The 24,522-nt window shown below is 40.1% G+C and overlaps 1 protein-coding gene across 5 annotated transcripts in view; it reads right to left on the bottom strand.

The window, feature by feature from the left end:
• Positions 1-2,064: 2,064 nt before the first annotated feature.
• The window catches only part of NALCN (sodium leak channel, non-selective), a 294,980-nt gene continuing 272,522 nt past the window's right edge, over positions 2,065-24,522 (bottom strand). For all 5 annotated transcript variants that reach the window (XM_074329501.2, XM_074329500.2, XM_074329499.2 and 2 more), the window contains 14 exons: positions 23,950-24,043; positions 23,335-23,441; positions 23,046-23,120; positions 22,119-22,238; positions 19,561-19,629; positions 18,371-18,519; positions 17,413-17,506; positions 15,625-15,757; positions 14,832-14,947; positions 12,689-12,846; positions 9,446-9,596; positions 7,956-8,105; positions 7,351-7,468; positions 2,065-4,175 (listed from right to left, as the gene is read on the bottom strand). In XM_074329501.2, coding sequence (XP_074185602.1) covers positions 3,982-4,175; positions 7,351-7,468; positions 7,956-8,105; positions 9,446-9,596; positions 12,689-12,846; positions 14,832-14,947; positions 15,625-15,757; positions 17,413-17,506; positions 18,371-18,519; positions 19,561-19,629; positions 22,119-22,238; positions 23,046-23,120; positions 23,335-23,441; positions 23,950-24,043 — 1,728 coding nt within the window. In that variant the 3' untranslated portion in view covers positions 2,065-3,981. The remainder of the gene's footprint in view (positions 4,176-7,350; positions 7,469-7,955; positions 8,106-9,445; positions 9,597-12,688; positions 12,847-14,831; positions 14,948-15,624; positions 15,758-17,412; positions 17,507-18,370; positions 18,520-19,560; positions 19,630-22,118; positions 22,239-23,045; positions 23,121-23,334; positions 23,442-23,949; positions 24,044-24,522) is intronic.

The raw sequence follows: 24,522 nt of genomic DNA, 5'->3' as shown, positions 1-24,522 counted from the left end.
TGTGGTGGACAGGAAAAATGGCCCACTTGACATCTGGTCAACTGGGGATTCTGGTTGGAAGGTTAGACAGCTAATAAGATTTGGGGTATGTGGCACATCAGCTCAGGCTAAACCCATCTTGTAGATTTTGTGAAACTCTGGTAAGTGAAGTGAACAAATTCATTTCTTCTACCTTTTTTAAGAGCAAGAAGCCAAATTTTGGTTCATATTGGGTATGAAACTCACGCAAAGATTGCACAAGGAGTAACCGGCAAATTCAGGACTTAAAAAATCTGTTGAGCTTCAAAGCTCATGATCTTTGATCTGTAATAGTATTTTTCAAACTGGGTTCCTTGAAGCAGTTGGATGGTTCAGGCTATCTTTGGTTAGGAGTGAGTTTGGGGGGTGCATTAGTTTTCCAGGGCTGCTGTAACAAAATACAACAAGCTGGGTGGTTTAAAACAACAGAAATTTATTATCTCATAGTTTCAGTTCTACAGCCCAAAAATCCAAAATTAAGGTGTTGGCAGGGCCACGCTCCCCACAAAGCCCTTAGCAGAGCGTCCTTTCCCACCTCTTTCAGTTTCTTGTATCCCCAAGTGTTCTTTGTTTTGTAGAAGCATCACTCCAATCTCTGTCTCTGTCTTCAAATGGTTGTCTCCCCTCTGTGTCTACAGTCTTCATGTGGCTTTCTCCTCCCTGTGTATCTCTCTCATCTTCTTATTAAGGATACCAGTCAAAGTGGATTAAGGATCCACCCTACTCTAGTATGACGTCAGCATAACTTAACTCAGTACATCTGCTAAGACTCTATTCCTGAATAAGGTCACTTTAACAGGTACTAGGAGTTAGGATTTTAACATATCTTTTGGAGGGACATGATTCAACCCACATCAGGGGGTGAGAAGAGGTCTTGTGAGTGGGGTTCTCATCTTCACTCCAGTTTCAACTATGGCTGCCTGTTTTTGCCTGGTTAATATTTTGGAATCCTTTGAAGGACTCTGAGAAAGAGTACCACTGTTAAACGATGTATGGAAAACCACCTATCTATCACCTATCTACAATATGCCACTTTCCACAAAGAAACAAGCAAACACATCATTTAACTGGCTTAGAAACTGCTTTTGCTTCAGGCTTTATAATTCTGGTTTTTCTTCTATATGTCATTTTCCTCAGCTTGGTCAGGGTGCAAATGGCCAGTCACTGCTGATGAGTCTTGCCTTCGAACCACCACTGAGAATAGAGCATGTAACATCGGTCTGGCCATTCTCTCCATCCCTGTTCCCTTTGAGTTCTCTTGAATTGCCATATGTGCAATGCATGTGTGGTCTGTTTCCCTTGGGGTTTCTGTGTCAAGTGTTCCATCCCTTACGCTTTCTCATGCCCTTGGACCCATGGTATCCTTTAATTAAAGGCAATGGGTGGTATGATGACAGGATTAATATTAGTGTCTGGCCTAAGGACCAGAGTTTTCCCATCTGCGTAACTGGACTGTTTATATGTTTGTGAAAAATCGAAGAGAAGGTGGCAATTATTTTCTTGGCTTGTTGTCTCTCTATCGGCTTCAGGAAAATAGTAGAGATGAGTCCCACAGGAATTGTTTGGCTATTTCATTTAATTGAAAATGTAGGGTGCTATGGCTTTAAATGCATTGCTGTTCTGCCCCTTGTTCACTGCAGAATAAATAGCAGTGATGTTCTTTCTGCTGAAAATCAACTGCAGACATTTTAGGACAGGCTCAGCAGTTTTGTGAGAATGAAGCTGTATCACTCAAGTGTAATGAGCCAAAATAGAAAACAAAAATCTGGTTTTGATGCACTAGTAAAGACCCATGCTCTAGCCATGTAAGATCCTTTCTGCTTTGTTATGGATTTGGACTGTAGAGTATTCACTCAGGCTTATGCGCACAAAAGTGAAAGGAACGTTCTGGCTTAGGCGCTGAGCTGAAATGAATATCAGGGACAGAGTTTTTGTTAACTAATTATGGACAAAATATTCAAATACAGAGTTTGCAAAGTGCCAGCTATCTAGTGGCCCCACCCCCAACCCCTCACAAGAAAAGGGTTTAGAAATGATCAACTCGAATTCTGTTACAAATCCAATATTTATTTTATTTTATTATGTACAAAATGTAAACTCCAAACTAACATAAATCCAAATAAAATTTTTCAGCTGCACTGACTTTAATTGCTCACGATCTATGGTCACAATTAATTATATAAATAGATGGTCACCGCCATGTTGCATTTGTTATACAGAAAGAATGTGATATTTGGCTATTTTAAAGAATGTTAAATAGAGAAAAATAGATCATAAAGCAACCAGGGGATGGGGTCAGAGGCTTCTGAGATAATAACTCCATTAAAAGAAATAGTCTAAATAGCAGATCGTCAACCAAGAATAATGTAGTTAAAGACCCAGATGCAATTCTACTTGGTTGACCCAACACAAGAGGCCCAATGGTACTTTGGAAGCACTTTGCATTTTAATTTTTCTTGAGGACACAAATACAGTGGAATTGTGGGATAACTAAATTGAATTCAGAGCAAGAGTTTGACAGTACCATTACTTCCATAGGAGATTCTGGTACAGGGGTGTCATTTGCAATTGAACACAGTGATGGTGTGTTAGGATCAACTCATAAATCACCAATTCATTTCGTGATTTAGGCAAAATGGACATATCTTTAGTAAAAAATAAAGCCAATGATAGCATCACAAATGTAAAGGTTTTTTTAAATACGCTGAGTGGTGTAGTTTTACTCTTTTTGCTAAACTCAGTTATTAAAATGCTTTCTAAGAAACAACATGTTTACGTAACTATGTCTCTCAAGGGATCTACGTATAGGTTTGTTTTAAACCAGTTAGCTCCTTGGGTCAATTTCTTTGCCTGGTACCTGCACATACAATTCTCTTAGAAGCAGGCAACAATTTCATTAGAGTGATTGAGGACAGAAACTGACTTCTTTTTATCTCTAAATATTGTGTGTATATTTAAAAAAATAATAGGAGAATAAGAATATACTTTTTAAAATTCAGACTGTGTAGTTTGTAAAATTACTATCATTTTAGCATGAGCTCAGTGCTGACCTTTTCAGATCAATCTATATAATAAATTCTCCCAAGAGAAGTATTTCTAGTAGAAGTGGGAAAAACATGAACTAAAGCTATAGCTCTTGTACTATAAATATTAGCCACTTTGGGCTTAGCACTCTTTCAGGGGTAGTAATAATACATAAGAGCACAAATATACACCTTTGTTTACATAGATAGAACATATGGAATTTTTGAATGATGTACATATGGTGTTGGTCTAGTTTCTAATATTACCAATAGTGCCATTATTCAAATTTTCTTAAACACATGGTAATGACCCATCATATACAGAGCTTTGATAGACCAGTTTTTTGTTTTTTTTCAGAACTTTACTGGGGAACAGTGTGCACTTCCAGGACTTTTTTCCAAGTCAAGTTGTTATCCTTCAATCTTAGTTGTGGAGGGTGCTGTTCAGCTTCAAGTTGTCCTTTCAGTCTTAGTTGTGGAGGGCGCAGCTCAGCTCCAGGTTCAGTTGCCGTTGCTAGTTGCAGGGGGCACAGCCCACCATCCCTTGCAGGAGTCGAACCGGCAACTGAGCCATCCGGGAGGCAGCTCAACTCAAGGTGCTATGTTCAATCTTAGTTGCAGGGGGTGCTTCCCACCATTCCTTGTGGGACTCAAGGAATTGAACTGGCAACCTTGTGATTGAGAGCCCACTGGCCCATGTGGGAATCGAACTGGCAACCTTCGGAGTTAGGAGCATGGAGCTCCAACTACCTGAGCCACCGGGCCGGCCCCGATAGACCAGTTTTTATGCTGTCCAATGGCAGGGCCAAAATCAACTTAAAAAATGTGATGATGAGTTGGAATTAAATGATGTATAAATTGTGGAATGCTCACTGGACAATGGAGGAAAATATTAGAAAACAGTTTTTACCACTAGACTGCCATCTGCATTGACTTCCACCTAAATATCCAGAAGGTCATCTCCACTTTCGTCGCTCTCCACGGTCAGCTGCCGGGTCCACCACTTCTTAACTTCAGAACCACAGGAAGCTGCATCAGTCATGGGGTTCATTTTGCACACTACAGATTTCATTGTTGTTCGCCCTCCAAACCGTAAGTTGACTGAAGACACTGAGTGGCTTATTGGTTTTGGGGCTGTGGAATTAACCAAAGTCCAATGAGCAATATGGCGTTGTTTTACTCTATTGTAAGCCATTCCTGAAAAACCATCATGTTCCCATCTCATGCTTTTGGTGAACAAGTCTTATCCACAGTTGTTAACTATGAAACCTTTTCAGCACTTCATTCTTTATATTCATAATGAACTTGAAAATTAGGTTCACAGACAACTAGCAATATCATTTGAAAAAAAGTGCTGGTTGCCCCTTGCACTTTGAGATATTTACAGAAACTAACAAACAACAACAACAACAAAACCCTACTAAAAAGTCCAATTTGGGCAAATATAAATATCATAGAAATATGTATGAGTCAGGATTCATTAGTATTATATGCATACATATAAAGAAAAAGAAAATAAATGATAGAGTAACTGACAGTGAGGGGAGAAGAAGGGATGTAGAGAGGGTATGGAAAGAAAGATGTGGGTAAATACAATTTTTAAAACAAATTGAAATGTAGCATCAGTGAAAAAGGAATGATTCAGGGACATATTTAAAATATGCTCATGAAATTCACTTTCCAAACCATGTGTCTGAATAAAGCCATGTGTATGAAGGTTTTGTTGACACACTGATGGCTTTGGGATGCCACAGTCATGGTTTTGGGTCCCAATTCTGTGACCTGTAGATATAACCACGGGCAAGTTCATGTCTTGAAACCCAAGTTTCTTCAATTGTGAAATGAAGAGAATGTAAGTTTCCTCACTGGGCTATTATGAGAATTAAAATAGATTAAATGAGATGACCTAAGAAAACGCATAGCAAAACTACTGCCATGTCATCCAGCAATCCCACTTCTGGATATATATTCGAAGGAAATAAAATCAGTATCTTGAAGAGCTATCTGTACTCCCATGTTTGTTGCAGTGTTATTCACAATAGGATATGGAAACAACCTAAGTATCTGTTAACTGCAACGGATGAATGATTAAAGAAAATGTATATATATTTGTATATGTACATATACATAATACATATATATATGTATACATACAAAGTTGAATAATGTTTTATTTTATATATATGTATATATGTTATATATGTATGTATGTTTTATATGTTATATATGTATGTCACATATGTATGTAAGTTATATATGTATGTATGTTATATATATATGCATACACAGAACAAAATATTATTCAACCTTAAGAAAGAAGGAACTCCTGCAATGTGTGACAACATAGGTGAATCTGAAGGACATTATGCTAAGTAAAATAAGCCAGACACAAAGAAAAATACTGTATGATCTCACTTATACGTGGAATCCAAAAAAGTCAAAAATTCACAGAAGCAGAGAGAGTAGAATGATGGTTACCAGAGTCATGAAGATGGGGGAAATGGGGAGATGTGTAAAGGGTACAAAGATGTAGTTCAGCAGCATGATTAAGTTCTAGAGTCCTGATGTACAGCATGGTGATCATAGTCACTGTACACTTGAACTTCGCTGCCAGAGTAGATCTTAAGTGTTCTCACCACACACAATAAACGGTCACTGTGAAAGGGGATGCTCATATGTTATTAGCTTGACTGTAGTAATCTTTTCATAATGTATATGTTTGTCAAAATGTCACATTCTACACTTGAACTATATACTTAAAAAAAAAAGTGAAATAAAAGGGGAACAAGAAAAATAAAAAGAAAAAAGGGCAAAGAAGAAATGCATAGCCGGACACCTAGTACATTGTTGGTACCTCCTTAAAATGCCTTTCCTTGCCCTTTGCCTCTTCACACTCAGCATGTCCCCCCTAGCACGTCATTTAGTTATCACCATCTCTGACACTAGGGATACCTAAGCTTGGACTGCAGGTACTTCTGACAACATCATTTCATTTATCCATTTAAGTGAACCCCCAGAATCGTGCATCTCCCCTGGGTCATCTCTTCTACTTGTCCTTCCAGTGTCTGGACCAGCTTTGTCCATGTCATCACCTCATGCCATGACTTCTATGTCATCTTCCAGCTCCTAGCCCTGCCTCCAGACTCAGGGGGAGAAATTTCCTTCTCTATTCTGCTGCCAAGTCACTCTTCTTAAAGCAGGAATTACAAATGTCACGTCTTGCTCAGAAACCTTTACTGGTTCCTAATAGCCTACAGGATGAAGTTGAAACCACTCAGCCTGTAATTTAAGGCTTTTCATGGCCTGGCCTGGCCACCTACTCAATCTTGTTTGCCAGCACTCCCATCTTTGCTTTAGCAGGCAGAAGCTAGATTCTCTCTGATCCCTGAATAAAAAAACTGGATATGAAAAAAGATGATTTTCTTCTCTGGTATTAAGTTCCACTGAACAGCTTTTAGCCTCAAAATCTAAGTTATACTGTCTTCTGCTTTGAGGAACAGACATGCTGTAGAAGAGTTTGTAACCATGTTCGCCTTCTCACTTGGGTTGGGCTGAAGAAGGAGCACCATTAAAGAATACTGGGAACCCCCTGCTTTACTGTGGACTCAGATATTTACGGACAAAACCACATATGGAGGACTCTGGGCTGTGCAGATCACGGCTCCCCCTCCACCTGAGTGCCCTTCGTGGGAGTATCCTGGCTTTCCTAAGCTCCATGTTCCCCTAGAAGAAAATTCTCTCACTTGAATAATTAAAACGTGGACATGAGTGTGATTGTGAGGCTTAAGTGAGGAAACACATGTACTCATAATACTGATTGGCATTCAGCAAGTGCTATAGCACTTTTATTGTATCATATTATATATCATATATCATATCATATCATATCATCATATCATATCATATCACACTATATAAGTATTGTTATTCCTGCTTTAAGAATCATGGCATTTTTCTAAATGATCATATTGCTCACTCTCTCAGATTAAGTAAATTTTGCCTATGTTTGAGAATGATTTGAATGCACACAGGCAGCCTTTGATATCTTTCCTCTTTTGTTTCTTGATCTTGACTATTCTTATAGCCTTCTCAACCATGGTAGCTGAAAAACAAGCCCCAATATGGTTCTATTTAGAGAAATTATTTTGAGGGAAAAGTTGTTAATAAGAGGATGTATTTTTCATTGTTTCACTGACTGTAAATAACTTTAGGTGCAGAACTGTATTTTGAAATCTAAGATCAAAAACACATGGAGTGTAAATACCTTTAAAAGGCCTTAATCAATGGAGGAAGGATTTGATGTACATACCGGAGGGCAGACGCCATTGTCCGAACTTCCTTTGGGGTTTCCCGGCATCTGCTGCGTCTTGCCGGCTTCCTCCTCTGTCTGACAAAGTGGGGCTCAGGAGCTGCTGCTGGCTGCTTGTCTGCATGGGGGAAGAATTGACCAGTTACTTCAATACCGTGCTCTCCTCCTAATCTGCACTGGCCTGGACCCTCGCTGTATTTTAAGAAAGGAAGAAAACATAACAGGAAACAAATGGGAAAAACAATATGGATCCATAGTGTCCACAATGGGGAAAAAAGTGAAAATGGGTAAAAAAAAAAAAAAAAAAGTGCCCTTACAGAGGTGATGTTAATTCTCTAGACAACAGAATTATTACGTTCGGGTCATTAACATTATTTTTGTATCCCACAAGTCAGAATCTTTTGAATAACCTCCACCAGTTCTGGGATGGAAAAAACACAAAAAAATCGGGAACATGTTCCAATTTTTTTTTTTTTTAACTTACAAACGTCCTATTAGAAATAGTGTCACTTTGTTTGAAATGGCCACGTGAACAGCACCAATTTATTTTTATTTTAAAAAAATGCACAGAATACCCTGGGATGAAGGACACCTCATATACCTACCTCAGGTTGCATATTATTGTCCTGACTGTTAGCGTTCATGTCTTCACTGGGCTGGGTGGTCTCGATACTCGGGGGATTTAGAAACCGGCTCAGCTCCTGTTGCTGGCTCTCTCTCAGGCTGTGAATGATGCTGCATGACTGCTGCTGTTTCTATGGAAATATAATTCTCTTTCAGGAACAGAAAAATCAGCTCAACGTCCTCCTGCCCCCCACCATTCAAATCATATTTTCTTCTCTCTTCTCCAAAGAACCTGTAGGCTTGGTGACCTCCTTGGAGCTTCCAAGTGAGGATCCTTAACTAATTTCCCTGGTAAGTATCAGACTGCTGTAAAGAAAGGCTTAGAGACTTAGGAATTGCGCACTCCATCCATTTTCCTTTGTCTAATATTTGGAGTAGTGATGTTCACTGATACTAGCTTGTGTTTTATTTAAAATAGAATTTTTAAATCACCAAATGTGGGTGTTCTGTTTTATTCCTTTCTTATGCTATTCTATGCTCATTAAGCCAATGTGGGCTGCCCCTTTCCTCTAAGTTGTAAGAGGCAGAAAAGGCTTGGGTGGAAGAGTGAAACCCTCATTCTTGTCTTGGTTCTGGACTGGAGTAGGTCAACCCAGCAGTCCAATCTGTCCTGGGGCCAGGGCAGTCTGGTGGCGAGCCAGCATGCCCTGTGTCCCCTCAGGGGCTGTGGAAGGCAGATTTGATCCCTGGAACAAGCAGAGCTATGGTGGACCAGACAGCTGTGTCAGCTGCCTTGCTATAGGAGGTTGGGGTTTCATTTCTCTGGATCCCTTTTCTCATCCAAAAGAAAGATGGGTTTCTACAGATGATGTTGTTCTGAGAAACAGGATAAGAAAAAAAATCTTTTATAAATGTTTAGTGATTAATTTGATTCCCCCCGCTGTGTGTATGAAACATAAGTCAAAAACTTTCATAAAATTAAATACCTAACAGAAATACCCATTGTTAATGCAGTATAAGCCAACACAGTATCTGTTCATTGATTTATGAGTTAGAGAATCTTAACAAGCTTATAGTTCAGGAGGCAGCAAACAAATCATTAAACTCTCGAAAGAGGTGGATTTTAATTAAAGACCACACAACATTATCAATGATATGTTGGAATTTTTAGGAGCAATTTAATAGTAGTTTTGTAAATTTAATTGCTTGTCAATATGTTGAGATTTTTGGTATTTTGAACAGTTGAGTTTAATAAACGGAGAACATACATATTTTAATATCAATAAACTGCTTCTTAAACATTCATGCTGTGATCACATAAAAATGTGATTTAATAGGAACTACTTAGGGACCCTGCTCAAGAAGATACAGCTGAATTTGGAGATAAGGTTTGGATCATCATCTAACCATCATAAGTGGATGAAGTTGACACAGTTGAAGGGATATAAGGCTAATCACAGAAAGGTCTAATCCCCCTGGTCGTGAGGCTCTTGAGGAGGAAATGAACCCCAGATGCTGCTGGTTCACTCACAGCTCTGATGCGCTTTAAGCACTTTTTCAGCCACATGCGGATGGTCTGCTTGGCCACTTCCTCCTCGATGGTGTACTCCAGCTGCTCCCTTGCAAGCAGCTCCTCCAACTGCAGACTCTTCCGGATGTCAACTGAGCGGTAGGAGAGCATGCTGGTGGGGGAAATACAACAGCAATCGCAGCTCTGACTTGCATGGGATTTAGACTCTTAGAGATCTCAAAATCCAGAGAGGACATCACTCAACCCAACTACTGTGGCATTCTGATGCCACCCTGAGTAGCTGGATGGCTTGGGCTAGTTATGTCCTCTCCTTGTCACTCTTCCCTCATCTGTGAAATGGGGATAGTCATGGTACCTACCTTATTAAATGATTAAGTGAGTTAATATTTGTGAGGTGTTTACCACAGTAAGTGCTGTATAAGTATTTGCAAAACAAAAGATCCAGGCTAGGCCCTGGTTTACATACCAGCTGCTTAAGACTCTAGAACTTTCCCTGTAGAAGGAAGACTGCTATCTCTATACTGTCTTCACATGCAGCTCTAATTGGTGATAGTTAATATGCTTGGCTATGGGTCATGCATCCCTCTCCTCTCCCCACCTGCGTTTCCCTCTCAATATATCTCATTTGTTCACCTGGATCTTCCTCTTTAATTTTGTTGGATGCAAAACCAGGGTGAAACATTCACTTCCATTCAGCCCTTGGCACAATAGGCCCAGACTGTGGCAAATGAAACCAGTACAGCTGATGTGCTGCATGGGGGTCTCTGGGTAATAAGGCAACTCATGTGTTCAGGCTGAGGGGTCCACAGCCAAAGGAGGATGCAGCATCTTCTGGCAGCTTGGTGCTCCCTGGGGCAGCCACAGGAACTTAGTGATTGCTCAGCCCCTGCCTGCCCCTGGCTGTTCCATCTCCCTCGCCCAAATCACAACATGGCGGTCCTGAGAGGCCCCTCCCCATGCTGCACTGGTGTACTGACCTCTTCTTTGCTTAGGCTCTTCCCACCATGGAGGGAAAAGTACACTTGCTCTTCCTCTCTTCCCTGCCTCATAAAGAATCTCACCATGGCTAAACTGTTTTCATCATACACTGGGCAAGAGGGCAGGGAGGGGCCAACGATGCCACCACTGACTTCGCCTGGGTCCATTTTATCAGATGTATCACTCTGTTCCAAAGAGGCTGGATATTAATTATTAATGACAGTGGTATGTCTGTGTGCCTCACTTTCAGCCTAAAAGATATTTCTCACTAGGAGAAAAGACGAAGTGACATTCTGACATCCTTTGCTATTCATGTGTGTTTTCTGTCCCACCTTTTTCTACCTTTTAGCTTCTTCCTGCAAGAAGTGAATAGTGGGTGGTAAAATTGATAACTTGCGAGAACTTCCTCAGACCCTTCCTATGCTGGTCTTTTTTCAAATTCCAATCACAAGTATATCATTTCAGTACACCTGAATGCCCCTGAAATGTGTGACACAATACCCAACATTTAACTTGTCAGTTATGTGCAACATGATGAAAATAGCTACTGCCAGTAGAGGGTTCTTAACTTTTTCTGTGGCATGAAAACCTTTGGTAATGGAGCCCATGGAATAATGTTTTAAATGCACAAAATAAAATACACATTATTTCAAAGGCAACCAATCGTATAAAATAGAGTTCTCAAATGATTTTCCTTGAAAAGGGGTGATATCGTAACATAAGTGCTTCTTTTTTTTTTTTTTTTAATTAAATTTATTGGGGTGACAATTGTTAGTAAAATTACATAGATTTCAGGTGTACAATTCTGTATTACATCATCTATAAATCCCATTGTATGTTCATCACCCAGAGTCAGTTCTTCCATCACCATATATTCGATCCCCCTTACCCTCACCTCCCCCCCCACCCCCCTTACCCTCTGGCAACCACTAAACTATTGTCCGTGTCTATGAGTTTCTGTTATTGCATTAAATAATAACATCTAGCTGAGGTGAAATGACTACCATAATTTGGAAGTACTGGTGAGCATAAAAGATATTTTAAGATATCAGCCAGAGCAGTAATGTGATCTGAAAATATCTATGATTTCCACTGGTGACAAAGACATAGGAATTGTCAATATGATTGTAGTTTGTTGCCTCTATTCATTATTGAAAAAAAAAATACTATATTCCAGTCAATGATTAGTGAAAATAAAGATGTAATTGTTTTCCTTTCCAAGTCTTCTGAATATTATCCATGGATTCCTGTTTAAGAAGCTGTTCTGTGTTGATTGTTCCTCCCCCATCCCCCAAAAAAAAGATATGTTGGGAGCCATAAGCCCCTGTACCTCAGAGTCTTATTCGGAAATAGGTCACTGCAGATGTAATTAGTTCAGATGAGGAATGGGGTGGGTCCCTAATCCGACAAGACTGGTGTCCTTATAGAAATGAAAACTTGGACACAGACAGGCATACGCACATTCACAGGGAGAATGTCATGTAACGATGAAGGTAGAGATTGGGATGTTGCTTTTACAAGCCAAGGATTGCCAAAGATGGCCGGCAAACCATCAGAACCTGGGAGAGGGGGTGGAACAGATGCTCCCTCACGGCCTCAGAAGGAACCAACCCTGCTGCCACCTTGATCTCAGACTTCCAGCCTCCAGAACTGTGAGACAATAGATTCATTGTGTAAACCATTCGGTGCATGGTATTTTGTTACAGCAGACATAGCAAACTGATACAGAAACCTCACAAAGAGGCCTCAGTTTGCCCCTTTGTCCTGTCTGGGTATCATCAAATGTCTGGGAAACATAATTTGTCAACCAATGGGGGGCAACCATCACAGAGCTGGCCAGGAAAACTCTTGTCAGACTCACGAGTGAGAAGATCTGGATTTTAGCTCCAGCTTGGCCACAAAGGGTGAGTATTCGGGAGCAAGTCACTCATCTCTCCTGGACAAGTTCTTTCCTTGCAAGATGAAGGGTGGGCTCGAGCTCTCTGAGGTTCCTCTACCTCCTCCCTTCAGGAGCTCCTGGTTCAGTAAAGGGCACCCAGGGATGTTAGGCCACTGTGTCTCCCCCGTCCTGTGAGGGGACACGATCACTAAAGGACAGTGAGAAAGGCTATTTGGAGCCTGAGAAGTGTGACTTTGCCTTAGCACCACAACGGAGGTGGCATTTTCGGTTCTGGACCTACTTGTTAATTGTATTTCACAAGACCTTTTATGATCACAGCTTCAGTTTCTGGACTCAGTTCAGCTGTGTGACACCCCCCCTCGTACCTTAGGACGTCATGGAAAGTGACATCGCCACCATTGTGCAGCCGCTCCATCTCATAGCACATGTGCTTAAACAGCAGTTTGTCTTTGTCCAGGTCCACCTCCAGCCTTCCCCGCAGCAGCCGCAGCAGGAACTTCACGCGGAAGGTGGGAATCACCCCCTGGTGGCAGAGCACAGTACCTGTAAGTCATCATGAGGCCGTAAGGCTTCCTCCGCTTTCACAGCGGAACACCTGGAGCTTTTTCTCACAAGATGGCATAATTCGCACGATTGTTCACCTCCCTGGAGGGGGGGGCAGGGGTGGAGGGCGTAGGGTGGGGATATGTGCGCTGAGAAGATCAGGAGATAAAAGCTGAGCCCTTTGTAAGGCCTATGAATATATACCTGAAGCTAATGTCATAGTGCATGTCTACTGTAATTGAAAAATAAACTTTAAAATAAATTAGTTGAATGAAAAAAAAGCTGAGCACTTGGAGATTCTGCCAATGCTTCTCTGGTTTTACGGGATTTCACAACCATGCAGCATTCGGAGCCAAGGAGGGTACAAAGCTCTCCTGGACCCAACACTTTTTCCCCAAGCTTTTCTTCCCATTGCCCGTTCCACTGACTCCACCCTGCTCGTGTGTTCTCCTGACACATGTGCCCAGTGGGTCAGTGATGCATCAGCCCCCAACACGGAACATGCTCATGTACACGACCCTCCTCTTCACTCAGTCCGGATGCTAGGAACTTCTAAATGCATATCGTGAAGTTGTTCTTCTGTGGCTTGATCACTCCTTTTCAGGTGTTCTCCATTATTAGAACAATCACACGGGAGAGAGTTGGGTTCCTTGTCAGAGTAGCTCCAGAATCTGAAAATCTCACCTGTGTCACTCCCTTCCAGGCAACAAAACTTACTGTGCCAGCCAGCCTGGCTATATCTGTGAACTAAGGTATTGAGCAAGAGGCAGGGGAACTGGGGAGCCATGAATTCCTGTCAGTGACTAACATCTTCCCAGGTGAGAGGTAGTGCATCTTCCATGTGTGTGTCAGAGGAAAGCAGGTTCCCATAGGAAGCAGTGATGTACATGTATGTGGATCCAGCTGAGATGCCTGTACATGTAAGTCACTGTCTTCGGAGAAAACGCAGTGAGATGGGTGCCTGGGTGAAGTGGGGGTACCAAGCGGAGAGCAAGCAAAGGGGGTGGAGAAAGCCATGCGTGGCCGTGTAGGCCCTGACTCCAGCACTGGAGACTACCCCTGCCCCCATTCACTCAGCCTGTTCTGACTCCTTGGTCTTTGTGCCCTGAGTCAACTCCTCCTGAAACTATTTTTGGATTTCCCCTCAGATCTTCCCATGGCTGAACTGTTCTCATTTTTCAGATATTGGGTCAAACAGCACTTCCCCAGACTGGCCTCATGACCACCCCTGCTCAAGCAGTCTGCCCCGACTCCAACTCCTCTCTACCCTATTACCTTCTTCGAAGTGTTTATAGCTTCTAGAAATAATAATTATTCCTTTGCTTTTTATTTCATCTCCTCGTATTAGAACATAAGCTCTGTGAACACAGGAACCTTTTCATTGTGTTCACTGGTATGTCTCCAGTGCCTAGAACTGTGCCTGAGTGTTTGTTAGGAGGAAGGAGGAAGAGAAGGAGGATGAAGGAGAAGCAGCTGCTGCTTTGGCTACTTCTAGTAAATGCTGGGTAAGCTTCACGATTAAAACATTCAAACACTAAGTCCAAAATAATTCAAAATAATAACTCTCAGAAACTAGAGAACTCCTTTGTATTTGTAATCAGGATTGGAGTTTGAGGTTGAGGTGATCACCAGTCTATATTATACTGTTGTTTTCGGAATTTGAACTTCACCCTTTCTCCTGCCCTGAGCCCAAGGCTCGCTTCTTCAGAGCTCCCTTGGTTTCCTTTCCTTGTGGACCTTCGGAATGCCTGAAGAAGAGGACATTCGTGGTTGGAAGGGACATGAGGACGTCTGTCCCTCTCCTCCCCTAGCACATTCTGCTGGATTGTCAGTGACAGCTTTCTGCAATTCATCAATGGCCATTCAAAATTCAATATACGTCAATTGCCAACCACAAAACCATGTCTGAGATATGGCAATAAGTGTCTTTGGGGTGGGGAATGAAACGACAACCCACTCTCCTACCTCTCGTTTATCATCCACCATATTCCATATGATTTGAAAGTGGCGAAGATCGTTGTAACTTAAAAGCTGATCCTCCTCAGTGGAATAAAACAAGGAGAAATTTTCCACAATTATGGCTAAACAAGAAAGAAAAAAGAGAAAAATTGAGAAGTTAGACAATTAGGCTTATCTGTCATTTTTTAGAAAAAGCAAAACATCTATTTTAAATAATGAATTTTATCACCTACATGATAAGCCAAAAATTTTTTTAAAGTGCTTTTCATATGATTTCCAAGTTGGCATGTTTTCCTCTTGGACTAAGCTGTTTATCTAGCTCTTGCCTTTCTAAAACATGAGGGTCATGAGCATAAACACACATTCTGTGTATGTAGATATTCATGCCAGCTGGCTCCCTCTTGTAGTTGAGAGTTCCAGGGCAGTTTTTAAAGGTCGAATTGAGTTCTGGATGGCCCCATAGCTGGGTGAACAACACGTATCTTTCAAAAACATAAATGTGACATTTTGAGGCTCTAAAGGTAGCTCCCCCTGATATTTGTTCAACTCAATCCACGAGAAGAGCTCTTTTGAAATTAATGATCATAGTAAATAGGACAACTCTTGAAATTGCAATCAACTGTCATTTACATGCCTTTCAAAGGTCTTTTCAGCTTCTGGATGGAGAGGCAACAATTTATAATTAATGCCACGAAACACCCACCCCAAGCAATCCAGGATAATTACTTGAAAATTGTACATAATTATCTAAGTACCTGAGTTTAAAGAGATTAAAAAATATTCAATGAACATCACTTACCTACAAGTAGATTTAGCATGATGTAGGCAATGATGACATAAAATGAACAGAAATACATAAGTGCCCCGGCATAATTTCCACAGTCTGTTGCCCAATATGTAAATTCATCTGGAGTACAAAAGGGTGGCTGGACCTGTGAGGCAGTGGGGGAAACAGGGAGGAGAGAGTGACAGCAGAGAAGAATACAAATTTTTGTTAACTGACTAGTTAATGAACATATTCCTAACCCATGTAAAATATAATTAATTTCAAAGTAATCTCTCCAAAGCTATATACATTGGATACATCATCTACAGCAAAAATACAAAAGAGTATTTCATTTATGTTATGCTTTTAGAATCCCAAGTTCATCGCCATTTTAGACGCTTAATGAAAATGAACCAGTTTCCTCTAAGAGATGCTTTGTCCGCCACCTCCACCAGCCCCAAATGACAAGTCATCACTGTGATGCAAACTGCGGAATGTCAAACAAAAGGGCATGTAAAAGTTTTTCTCTGACTTAAGTAATGGGTTAAGATTAAGGAAGGTCTGTTATACACAGCAAATTCACATTCGGCTTGTGGAAGGAGAAGCCAATAATCGTCATTCCTGGAACATGGTTCGTTATGGAATGTTATGGAATAAAACACACTCAAAAGCCTCTGCAGTCTTCACTGGCTGAATGAAATGCCAACACCTTTGAGAAACCTCCTGGTTTCTTTCAGCCAGAGAGACTAGCTCTTTGTTCTACATTTCCGTGGCATTCAACTTGTTCTTTATTTAGAATTTATGTAATTCTGCTTAGTATTATATTTGATTTGGTACATTCTGTCCCCATTCATTCATGCATAAAGTGAATGAGCTCCTACTATGTGCTAGGTTTCTGCCCAGTATTGGGGATAGACTTGTAAGCAAGACAAAGACCTTGTTCCCCCTCATGTTCCTGACAGCTGAGAGCTGTATATTTGAACATGGTAGACACTAACTACATGTAGCTATTTAAATTTAGGCTCATTAACATTAAATACAATTAAATACATTTAAAAATTCAGTTCCTCATTTTAACTGGTCACAATTCAAGTACTCAATAACCACATATGGTGGTGGCTCCTGAATTAGTGCAGATGGCCATCATTGTAGAAATTTCTTTTGGATGGCATTGGTTTGGAGGATGAGAGAGAGATGAAATAAACTACTCCAGCCAGTAACTCACCGTAGTTGTGATACACGCTACAAAGGAGAAATATAGAGTGCTGTAAGAACATATAACCGGCAGTCTTAGCACAAGGTAGGATTCTTGAAGGAACTGATGTTTACAGTGATACCTGAAGGATGATGAACAATTAGCCTAGACAAGGGAGGACACATACCAAAGGGGTTGTACAGCTCAGAGCCCTCGACCTAAACTCTTTGGGGATGACTTAGAATCACTGAAGACCTGGCAGCCAGTATATGGCTCATTACAAACCAGGGGATAGATCAGTGAATATCTGTTGAATAAAGTAAGGAAGCAGAATTCCTCTGTTTATACTTGACTGCCAAAAATGTACATGGTGGGAGGGAAAGAACAATGCCCACATGGTACATATTTGTTAAATGGAACTACAACATAGCTCAAGGTGGGTTCACTGGATACTTTTCTTGTATGTCCATACATTGTAATGTAAAAGAATGTAATTTTATGGAATAAAAAGCCAGGGTATGTGTTTTGTACACCAAGTCTTGCTGCTAAATAGGAGAATGCTGCCAAAAGTGCATGGCCAGAGAGTTTCATCTGCTTGGCATTGTTAATGATGAAGAGATGTTTACCATACAGTCATGCATAATCTTGTTCCAGTCTTCTCCGGTGACAATTCGGAACAGTACAGTAATAGCTTTGCCAGCTGAAGAAAAGTTTGCATGTCTAATTCAAGGGAAAAAGAAGAATATGAATAACATAGTTGTCATGAAGTAGTAAGATTTGCCACTGCCAAAATAAGTGAATTTTAGAGAAAATTTGGTTGCTAAGTTATCATTTCCAAAGGTTATACCCTCTTATTTGTTTGTTATTTATACTTTCCCCCAAGTATAGCTGTCTGAATAACCCAACCCTAGCATGATGCCACCAATTTCTTGCCATTCGTCTTGAATGACTGAGGGAGCAAGTGTTGACAATTAAAAGTGATTCCTTCTTTCCTGTGGATTATGCTATAAAAGGTGGAGCTGTCACACATCAAATCAATCATCTCTGCAACAAAACACATCTGTATATAATTTGTTGAATAAGGACTTTTCTCTTTTAAACTATGAGATGCTTCCACAAAATTTAAGATAATCTTTGAAAAATGCTTTTATATGTAATAATCATTTTGGGGGTTCTAACTTCCCTCGTTTTGCTAACAACAACAACAAAAACCAATGCCACCTCAAAATTACTTAATTAAAAAAATATGTCATTTTTTGACAGTACATGGAAGACAAAAAGTACTGGAATTCACCAGGATATTATTAGTTATTCCTGAATGGTGGTAGACTTATGGATTCTTTTGTTTTCTTTTATTTCTAAATTTTCAAAGATTTCTAAGCATGCATACTGTTTTCTATTAGAAAAATGTCATTTAAAATTTGGCCATTTTATTTTATTTCAATTTCCAACTGATTGCTTCTCCCTTCCCTTCTATCTTTAATAGATAAAAAACCATTCAGGTTTTTATTCATGATTTCATTACTAAAGAAGTTTGCTTGATAGAAAATAGAAAAATAAATAGAAAAATAAATATATACCAACCTGTTAATGTTCTCTCCATATTTCACAGTACCAAATAAAACAACTCCAGCAAAAGCATAACACAGCAGCAGTAGGAACATTCCTACGATGATAAAGAAGCTTTTATACATGCTGACAACCACCGTCAGGAGGAGCATCTTTAGTGTTACCTGTAGGGAGATGGAAATGGAGATGGAGATGAGATGGAGATGGAGATGAGAGGGATGAGATGGACATGAGACGGAGATGGAGATGATGGAGATGGGGGAGAGAGAGACAGAGAAAGAGGGAGAAAGAGAAGGAGAGGGGAGAGAGAATATGAATATTCAATTCATTAAGCTGTAGAGAACATAGGAAGTAAATAACATTTAAGCAGGTTGGCACAAGAGTGACCCTCACGATATCATTTGAAAATTGCTTCCTATTAGATATTATATCAGAATATTATTCAAAAACCATTAGAAAGAGAAATTCCACTCATATTTGAAACTGTCCTGCCTTTTCAGCCAAATTAATAAAAATTCCACCCTCAGATTTTTTTATTCTTCTGTTTTCTCTTCTCTTGTTCCCTAATTCTGTATGATAAAGTCTGTATATTTTTGGCCTGTAGCAAGTAGATTCAGGATTCTTCCACAAACAGATGTTCATAAAAACAAACCTAAACAATGCTAAAATACTAAATACCCTCAAATCTTAAATGTATTAATTCTGTTGATATATAGAAAGTACAAGACATAACGTTAGTATCAAAAAAGAAAATGGTACTTTAAAATCTGAAAAATATATGTGGAATGTATGTATGAACATTCACAAAAAATATGAAGAAATCTGGGATGATAGAATCATGGATGTTCATTAAGGACTATTTTTCTTTGCAGTGAAATTGCTTTATTAAAAATAAAAACAATAAAAATAAAGAACTATTAAGAAATACCACTGGTTTTTGCTTTCATGCCTGATATGTTATCTTTAGTTGATGACGGAGTTCACTTAGCAAATATGAAGAATTAAAAAGACAACATAAATTCAGGAACGATATTACAAGAGAACTAAGCTACTGATTCATTTTAATATTTAAAATTTACTTATGATGTCCAGCACTTTGTTAAGTACAGGCCTGAACTCCAGAAGGACTGCTGAAGTCACTCAGTCATTGCTCTTTTGTTCCCTGTCTGTGGAACGTTCGACAGAATTCTTCACAACATACTTACATGCTTCCCACAGATGGAGAAAAACCTAAAGACAATCACACACGCGCCCATCATGTAGGTATAAGCATTCTGAAATTGAAACAGAAGAAAGCCTCTCATCATTTGCACAAAAGATCTTGTTATAGTTCTGTTTTTCATTTTAAGCCTTCTGTGAAGTCTACTGAATAATTAGTTTAATAAAATGTGAGAATTCCTATAAGAAATTTATCTAAAAAAGGTGCTGAAAAGGTCACTGCCAAAACTCATGAATACATATTAGCTATAAAATCAAATCTTAAATGAAACTTCAGTCTCTGTTTTGCTCAGCTGAATTCTGTGTTTTAAAACCTATTTTACCATAGTGACCAGCTTTTTTGAGGAGCACGAACAACTTAGGATAGCAATGCAACATGAGGAAGTCCAGTGAGACAGGAGATAAAGGAATCCTGGCAGAGGGAGCACAGGTGCTGGAAAAGCTTGCTGGAGATCAGACTCCTTCTGACTTAAGGTCTCTGGAGACCTCTGGAGACCAGCCAGCCACATGTCTAAGTGATTTCAGAGATATCCTCCCTGCTCAGAAACACATTCAGCTCTTCCTGCACGTGTGTGATCAAAAGTAAGAGATGACTCAGGTGCTTTATGACTAAGAAAGCTTAACATGAGAAACAAAGATCCCGCCGACTATACCTACAGTGACAACTGTGGCATTAAGCTGATGCCAGAGTGTGATTTTTCTCAAGGAGCCTTGCCTGGCAAATGACAATAGTCACGTATGGGCCCTGGGAAGGGGGTCCAGTGAGATCCTTGGTGAGGAGCAAGGAAATGCATGTGTCTGCATAGAAGTGTCTTTGGATGGGAACCAGGACTGCATCTTCGTTCACCATAGTCCACTGCAAAATGGAGTGGAAGATGAGCACGCTTCCAGGACCAGAGGTTCTTAAAGAACAAAAAGCAGTCAGGCACAGGAGGCACGCTGGTCCTTTTGGTGTGCGATTTCCTATCTGGGGACATCTGGAATTAAGAAGCATACTCTGCTCTTCTGCTTGGACAGAGTGGCTTTGGCTGCAACTTATCTGGAGAAAAATAAAATCATGGGCCTTGCTGCTCCTTTTTTCCATGTTAGCTCCAAACCTATTGTAGATACCTTCTCACTTTGCATTCTGGAAGTGATAATGCCCAACAGCTTCTAGGATGATGAGCCAAATCTTTCACCTGGGCCACAAGGTCCTGAGAGGTCTCACACTTCCTTACTCACACAGATCTTGTACCTTGTTCTGCTGGCTCCTTCTACTGCAGTCACACTGTCTATTCTCCTGTACCCTTCCCTCAATGGGACAGCTGCCTGAAATGTTCTCCCCTCATCCTACAGAATGAACCCAATTACCACTCCCTCAGGATGCCTTCCAGGACCTCTCTGATGAAGCCATCTTGCACTGCAATGTGTTGTCACAGCAATGCGTGTCCCTTCTCCATCTCCCTCACCATAGCTGTAATTCTCATTGACTTGGGAGCGGTCAACAAATGCTACCTAACTTTCCAGACTGTACCATTTATGAGGCAGTGATTATCTTTGTTTGGCTTATTACGTTCTTCTCAGTTCCTACCACATCTTTAGCGCTCAAAACCATTTAATGTTTGAGGAAATGAATCAGGTTGTCTGAGAGGCCAGATCTGTGCACTTGAAATGTAAGGAGTTTAAATTAAGACATGCTATACATGTAAAATACACATTCAATCAATTTTTCAGTATAAAAGAAAGCATGTAACCTTTCTCCATAATTTTTTATATTGCTGACATGTTGAAATGGTAATACTTTGGATATGGTAGTTTAAAAATATATTAAATTAATGTTATCTGTTTCTTTTTTATGTTTTAAATGTGGCTCCTAGAATAGTTAAAATGACATCTGTAGCCACATTTTACTTCTGTTGGACAACAGGGCCTGAGTTCATGGTGAAGTATAGCCATAGCTGTATATTTTGAGCTGGACCTCAGAATGAATGGAGGCCAAAGGCACTTTAGGCACAACAGTGAGAACTCAGGTACAGAGATGGGGAATGATTAGAGAAATGGCAGCTGGATGTCTAGTAGAAAATAAGGCAGACAAAGTACCCGAGAATCACACTGTGAAATCCTGGTTATAATGTTGTAGCATGGATGCTACACTTGACACTTGAGCTCATAAAACTGGGTGTGAGTCCTCTGATACTAGCTTATATGTGAATTTAGACAGGTCTCTCAATGTGTTTCTCTCTCTCTCTCTCTCTTTCTCTCCCCCCAACCCTTTGTGAAAATGAGGGTTAAGCCAGAAGAACTTGAAGGCACTTCTCTTTCCAGATCACACACTCCAGAAATTTGAGTGGCTGGGTTTTGTCTGTGTGAAGAGTATGGGTGTGTGCACACATACACACATGTGTGCATGTACTAGCATGTCCGAGGGCCCATCTGGGTCATGGCTGGATCTGGGGGAGGCTAATCTGACACTTGAAAGTTGGCTGACATGGAGTGAAATGAGACTGGAAACAGGGTTACCTGGACTGAAATTATCAACTAAAATAAACGTCAATTGTGTACATACCAGGAGGGCAAAGTGAAGCACCACCCAGATGACGCCAAGTGATGTCACCAGCAGATCATATCGATTTCTTCGGCTTTGCCAGAAGCCAGCAGGTGACATTGCAATGATCTTCATTGTAACCTGGGAAACACAATAAAGAGAGTAAACAGAGGCTGAGTGTTCAGCACATGTTTAAATGTATTAACTTGAGTCACATTATTTTTTTAAAGGACGTAGAAACCAAAGAGTAGAATTTATTACACATATATAAAAGCTGACGAGGTAACAAACACATCTATATTCTCCACACTCTTTTGTCCTTGTTTTATGACTAGTTTGATAGCAGGACATTTTTCTTCCTTAAGTAAAAGACCACAGATTTTGGGAAACATCAAACAGTACAGGATGAAATAAGAATCTGCTTATATTTCAAAGAAGATTGCTGGAAGAAGAAGAGTATCACTGGAAAGAGATGTGACATGGACCGTATATTAAAATAATCTTGTCTGGGACCACTCCCTTTGCCTTCACATTACAGTTTGAGTCCCTGAAATACAGTTGTTTGTGTAGTTCGCTCTAAATACTTGAACTCACATAGCTAGACAGGCCAACATTCTGATACAATAAGTAACAGCAATTAGCAATTCCTGCAGTTAGAAAAATTTGAACTATAAAGTGAAGTCTTTGTTCACGTTAAGCAGAATAGCCTAAGAAGGAAATTACCTAAGAGCATGCTACTCCCCTCCACCCCACAAAGACTTCAAAAGCAATGGAACACAGAGCTGAAAGTGCCATCAAAGGAGGACATTGTTTTACATTTTTTTAAATTAAAATGTATTGGGATAACAATGGTCAACAAAACTACACAGGTTTCAAGTGTACAGTTCTAGAATACATCATCTCTATATGAATATTAATGTGCACTGTACCACTGACTCATTATGGTACCTCTAGGACGAAGATGAAGGTGAAAACAACTGACATTGTTGCCAAAGGAACAGTCACTGGGTCCTCGACGTCCCACTGTAACAGAAACAGCACATGAGTTTTTGCACACATCCACTGGGCAAATAAAGACTTGCCCCTTCTTTCTCCCATTTAAACACGATTGTGGATTTTAATTTTTTATACTAAAGAGCATAGATTGATGGTGAGTGGATACAGCCACTTGTAATATTCTTGGATGCACCAATGAGTAAGAAATTCATTCCCAGAGTCTTAGGGTGAAACAAAGTACCTTGACAGACAGCAGCACCGACTGAGCCAGGACAAGTAATGCAATCGTCCTCTTAAAAAATGGATGCTGGGTTATGTCATACATCTTGGCTCTAAAACCATCATTATCTGGAAAACAAAGGTTTAGGCCAGGGCATTTTAGACATAGGTCACATTTATTTTCTTGTCTTTCATTTTCTTTAATGCTCATCATAAAACCCATTACATTTTTTCCCCTACAGTTCAACCTATTGTGTAGTGTTTTGCAGGAATGGCTGGCTCTGAATATTTAAAACAATGGTGCATGACGCCATCTGTATTGGAAGGAGAACCGCATCATTCAATTTCTGTCAGTTTAATACATTTCACTCATATGTTGAAAAAGCAAGCACAAATATATTTTACTTAAAAATTCATTTTTTCATTAAGGCTTATCCCGAGAGCACTGAAGCACAGCCTTTGGGTGGTTGATTTTAATAGCCTATGGAGAGAGCTGTAGTTTGGAGCCTGTTTCTATATTAACTTATGCACAACCACCTAGTGGCCTCACGATTATTATTTTAATTGAAATCTTAGACTCCTGGGGAATCATGAACACTAGTGCCCGACATGAATAAAATCAGAGCATCTTTGATACCCGGGCGAGGTGGGAGATGAAGAGGCTGTGCTATCTTCAGTCGGCTCTTCAGATCTTCCCATCTTCTCTGATCTACAGTCAGCAGAGCCGTCCCCTTAATAAACAAAGGAAAGCAGAAAAAGGCCTTGTGTCAAGTACTCCACACCAAGGACATTGCACATGGGGTGGTGATACAAACAGGACTAATTTGGGAGTTTAAAATAAAGATATTCTTCAAATACTGTGGTGGTTCGATAAATATGGTCAGAATTCTCAAACCTGGTCTTGAAAGGACTCCCATAAAGGATGGCCACAGGTTTTGGAGAAGATTCAGCAGTCTTCAATTGGCATCTTTGAACATGGATAACATTCAGGTTTGGGAAAATCTAAGGAAGGTTTTTTACATGATTAAATTTTCTAAAAGGGATCTTCACTCTAATAGTGGTTAGTTTCCTTTTACTTCATAGTAGAAAATGCTGCAGCAAAATTATATCTTGTCAGTGTTGCTGCTTCTGGTTAAGGGTATTATGTCTTCACAATTTTTTTTCAAAATCACTCTGGTATGTGCAGTTGCAAAACTATTTTTAAGTGGTA

The sequence above is a fragment of the Rhinolophus sinicus genome, chromosome 16, assembly GCF_057876585.1.
Source record: "Rhinolophus sinicus isolate RSI-liver-muscle chromosome 16, RSI-T2T, whole genome shotgun sequence".
NCBI classification, from domain to species: Eukaryota; Metazoa; Chordata; class Mammalia; order Chiroptera; family Rhinolophidae; genus Rhinolophus; species Rhinolophus sinicus.
This window is presented reverse-complemented; position numbering and strand designations above follow the sequence as displayed.